The following is a 4,608-nucleotide window of genomic DNA, read 5'->3' as shown; positions in this document are numbered from 1 at the left end:
TTATTTAGGGTGATTTTAAAAATAATTTTAAATAGAGACACAGCTTCTAATATTCGGTTTTTTAATCTGGTTTTACAGGGGTTTGTATTTTTATGCTTTGTATTTGTACTGTTTTTAATACGCTGTGCACCGCCCTGAGTCCTGCGGGAGAAGGGCGGTATATAAATTAAATTATAATAATAATAATAATAATAATAAACATAGCTTTTAGCCCACAAAAATTAAATTATTTCAAAATATAATCCATAAATATTATAAAATATTTATAATATAAATATAAAATACAATTGCATTGGTTCTTTTCATCACATAAGCAGCCAGTAGCACACTTAATCTAAATTTAGCATCCCTAAATAAGCTTTTGTTCTTCAGTCAATATAAATTAAAAGTTTATTCCCAGTCTTGAATGTAATATACATTTTAAAGCAAAGTATTAATTACTTTGTAGCAATATATTGCAATATGAATAGAGAGCTAAAGGATCTCATGGTCCATGAGGATGCTGAATGTTTGTTTGTTTGTTTGTTTAGCAACTTCCAGAGCCTTCTCTAATTACAAAACTGTAGAATAAGCCAAGAAGTAAGCTTTATATTGCTTTTATAAATGAAGATTTTTCCCAAAATAATGTTTATGAGTGCTACTTGACATAATTAATTACTTTATTACTATCTTCCCTGTCCCCCCAAAGCATTAAGTTATATCCTTAATCAGAAAAGACCACCTTTTCTATATAGAGTTAAGCATCCTTAAGTATTCATTCCTAACTCTGAGAAATAACAATGCCGTTACCAAAGTATATTGTTAAACAAAAAATGCAATCATTACAATCAATAAAATTAGCTCAGTACTTAACAGCAATCCAGTAGGCAAACATTAACATTAAAAAAACAAACACAACAAAAATATTTGAAAGCAATATTCTGTGCTAAGCTCCAGAATATACACATCCGTAATAATTTAAATCAGGTGTTAACCTAGAATTGTCAGATAAATTAGAGTGGAACAACTCTACACTAATCCATTAATCAAATAAAAAAGCCTCTAACCCTTTTTGTGGAGCTCTAAAAATGGGAATATTATCAAAAGCAGTGTTTCTCAAAGTGTGGTAATAGGACCCCGGAGCCATGAAATTAGAATTATTTCCAGCCCACATTGAAAAAAATAACACAATATTAAAATCCCATCCAAACAATTGTGAGAAGTGATAGCAGCAGTAAATATGTCAGTTTTAATTTTTCATATGCCAATTTCTTTTTTAATACGATAAATATCAGTTATTCATATAAACAAAAATTCTTTTGGGGTTGTCTATAATTTTAAAAGTGGAAAGGGGTCATGAGAAGAAGAAATTTAAGAAACTTTGATCTATGGAATAAATTATGTTATGGAAGAATAGGTTGCATCAAACATCTGTAGACAGAAATTTCACCACAGAGAGAACTGAAAAGGAAAAAAATCTCCACTAGACAATTAAGGATTCTTATTGTTACCTCCCCACTCATGATGACACAGTCTTCTTGCACATCGCTTATAAGGGTGGGTTCTCCTTTCTGCCATTTGATGAATCTCACTGTAGTACCATCACTCCATTCAAAATATGAAGTCGTCTTCTTGTCATTTAGGCCTATCCACAAATTATCTGTTGGTTCTAAAAAGACAAATTCATTTTATTCATTTGCTCTCAAATGTAATGAATGAAGTCCAGAGGTTGTATATAATCCCAGAGCCCACAGCACTCTGTGCTATGTTGGTTGGAATTAAGTGAGTCTATGTGTGAAAAAATTGCTTGGCAAATGTCTGTGCTAATCTGCCATGGATGTATACAGCAGTTGTAGTGTCATTTAAACCACACAAGGCCTAAATAAATACTCTCTTTTTTTCTTGTGATGACAGCTTGAGCAGCTATTCCTTTCTTTTCCTGGCATCCATGTACCCACAGAATATAGGAAACAGGAAATAAACCTTCTAAATATACTTACTGTAGCCAAGTTGGGAAAAAACAAAACTGTATTCCTCAATGTCATGTATACTTAGTAAATGTCCACCATCCTTTTGGCAGGAGACTGAGGCATCTTTCCACGTTTTGCGATCTCTGTTCAGATGGTAACAGTGCTTTGCATATCCAACCCAGCCATCTGGACATTTAACTGGCTTCAGATCATCTAAAAAGACAGTAATTATATACAAACCATCAAGAATTCAAAGTGGAGGTAGGAGGAAAATCCTGATCTCATATTATGATATAGTTAATTCAATAAATAGAATTTAATAGAAGCAGATTTGAAGCAATCCATCTTAAAGATAAGGGTATTTTGTCTATTTTTATGTGGATATTTTTCTGAAGAATCATCAGAATTTGTTGTAATCAGATCTATTTTTTCAATCTAACTTTTCATGGATCAGGCAAGTACTAAAATAGCAACTTTTTATGTCCTATGTGACTGCTTAACTATTCTGAAATTATTAATGCTTTTTTACAGTATGTATTAATTCGCATAACTATTTTGTACCAGATTGTTGATTTTCTTCAAAACTTCCATCTTATTTTATAGAAATTTACAGAGAGCAAACTAAAATTAAAATTGGCAGCAAATTTAAACTACCCAATGAGTCAAGAAATAAGTTGAATCATAAGCATCCACGTAACAAATCTGATTTTACAACATTTTTTGCAGCAGTCATTAAGCAAATCACTGAGATAGTTAAGCAAATGTGTAGTCATAAGCGAGAACCCATTCTTTCAGCAAAACCCACCCAGCAAAAATCATGTTCAATGATTGTGGGACATAGCAACTGGTCTTAAAAGGCAAGTCCTCCAAATACAGTTACATGAACAGTTACATCCCTCGATGGGATGACATTTTATAATTGCTAGAGATGCCTCAGAGCAGGGGTGTCAAACTGCCGGCAATGGCAAAACTGTCCTGATACGTCTCGCAACGTCACGTGACATCACGAGTTTGACATGTCTGCCTTAGAGGACCAGTGCTGGGTTTGTCTTAATTATGAATGATTGTTAAGTAGCTTATCAAAAGACAATGACTATCTGCACTTTAGGACTATCTGCACTTTAGGATGAGGCTTTAACTCATCTAAGAGGTGTGCTATATTTCATATTAAAATTTTCTGAAATAAAACAATTTTTTTCTATTTCCTCAGGATTTTGGATCATCAGAATAATGATGAGAATTCAACATCTCCTCCCCCCCCCCCCCAGCTATAAGCATAGGTGTGTACATAGGATGTTTAGGCTGTCTTGCTTCCTGCCGTTGAGTGGATCTCTTTGGCCTAAGCAAAATTGTTTCTGCATAATGTGCATTCAGAACCGAAATCTCTGCATGTTCTCCACTCAGGTAAATCTATTATTTCACATTACTCTAAATAGATTATTCTGGAATCAAAACCATCACTAGGAAAGAATGCAAAAATGTTATTTAGGGTATGAGTGCCATGCATATCAGTGAAAGAATATTTATTCAGTTAATTTAATTTCCAGTTTACAACCTACCTGAAGAAGGTGCAGACGCCTGTATTGAAGAGTTCATTCTTTTACAGATGTATCCACATCTTTTTTCACACAGACTATTTGTCCATTTGCCATTCCTACCCTGCATCAATCCACAATTTTTTCCTGTTTCTAAAGAGGGGCTACCTGTAAGAGAGAGTAAGCCAGATTGTCCTATCACTGATGTCCAAGACGATACCATTTTTATCTGTAAACAAATCAAAACTATTTTTCTGCCTTGTTCTTCAATTGTATCTCAAGAACAATGTATCTGGGCTGTGGCTGTGCACCTATCATTTGGGCAAGGCATTGTATGTTCTATCCAATTAGCCACTGTGTGATTTCATATGTTATGGAACCAATGGTGGCATGTGACATATGCCACTTTTCCTATTGTTCTAATCAGTGCTTTTTTTCTAAAAAAAAAAAAAAAAAAAAGGTGCCGGAACTCACACACATCATACAACCCGCCTTGCCTACCCTACAAGGTTCCATCCAAAAAAGATGCCGGAACTCCGTTCTGGGCGTTCTATGAGAAAACAAGCCCTGGTTCTAATGCTAACTATTAGAGCAGTGTAATGCTTTGAAAGGATGCTCCATTTCAACAAAGCTTCAGAGCAGTCCCTCAGAACAAGACAGTGAGCCAAAACGGTATTCTCCTTCGATGAACTGGATTGTAGTAGCTTCCTACCTTCAATCAGTCACCCTTTTAATCAGATCAAAGGGGCCAGCCAGATCTGTGTTGAGGCAGAACCATTTTTCAAGTCAAGGCACAGCTTCCCTATCAACTGTCATGAGTGACAGGAGTCAAGTGGCACATGATGAGGAATGGAGCCTCTTTGCACAGGCCTACAAACCCTACACAAGAGGATTATTACTCCATTCAGCTAAGCATGGCTACTGAGTGACTCCAGAAGACATGGACAGAGTGCTGGGGCGACTGAATGCCACCACTTGTTTGTTGGACCCGTGTCCCTCCTGGCTGGTTATGGCCGCCCGGGAGGGTACGCGGGGGTGGCTCCAGGGAGTTGTCAATGCCTCTTTGGGTGAGGGATCCCTACCCACCGCCTTGAAAGAGGCGGTGGTGCGGCCCCTCCTCAAGA

General features: G+C 36.1%; 1 protein-coding gene across 1 annotated transcript in view; it reads right to left on the bottom strand.

Annotated features, from left to right (window-relative positions):
• Positions 1-4,608, bottom strand: part of LOC107283311 (macrophage mannose receptor 1-like) — a 44,489-nt gene that overhangs the window by 30,972 nt on the left and 8,909 nt on the right. The window contains exons 6-8 of the mRNA XM_029283184.1: positions 3,509-3,652; positions 1,980-2,162; positions 1,491-1,648 (exon numbers count right to left, since the gene is read on the bottom strand). Coding sequence (XP_029139017.1) covers positions 1,491-1,648; positions 1,980-2,162; positions 3,509-3,652 — 485 coding nt within the window. The remainder of the gene's footprint in view (positions 1-1,490; positions 1,649-1,979; positions 2,163-3,508; positions 3,653-4,608) is intronic.

This window comes from Protobothrops mucrosquamatus, unplaced genomic scaffold (assembly GCF_001527695.2).
Source record: "Protobothrops mucrosquamatus isolate PMUCROS unplaced genomic scaffold, P.Mucros_1.0 scaffold33, whole genome shotgun sequence".
NCBI lineage: Eukaryota > Metazoa > Chordata > Lepidosauria > Squamata > Viperidae > Protobothrops > Protobothrops mucrosquamatus.
Note: the sequence above shows the minus strand (reverse complement) of the source record. Positions and strands in the feature narration are given on the sequence as shown.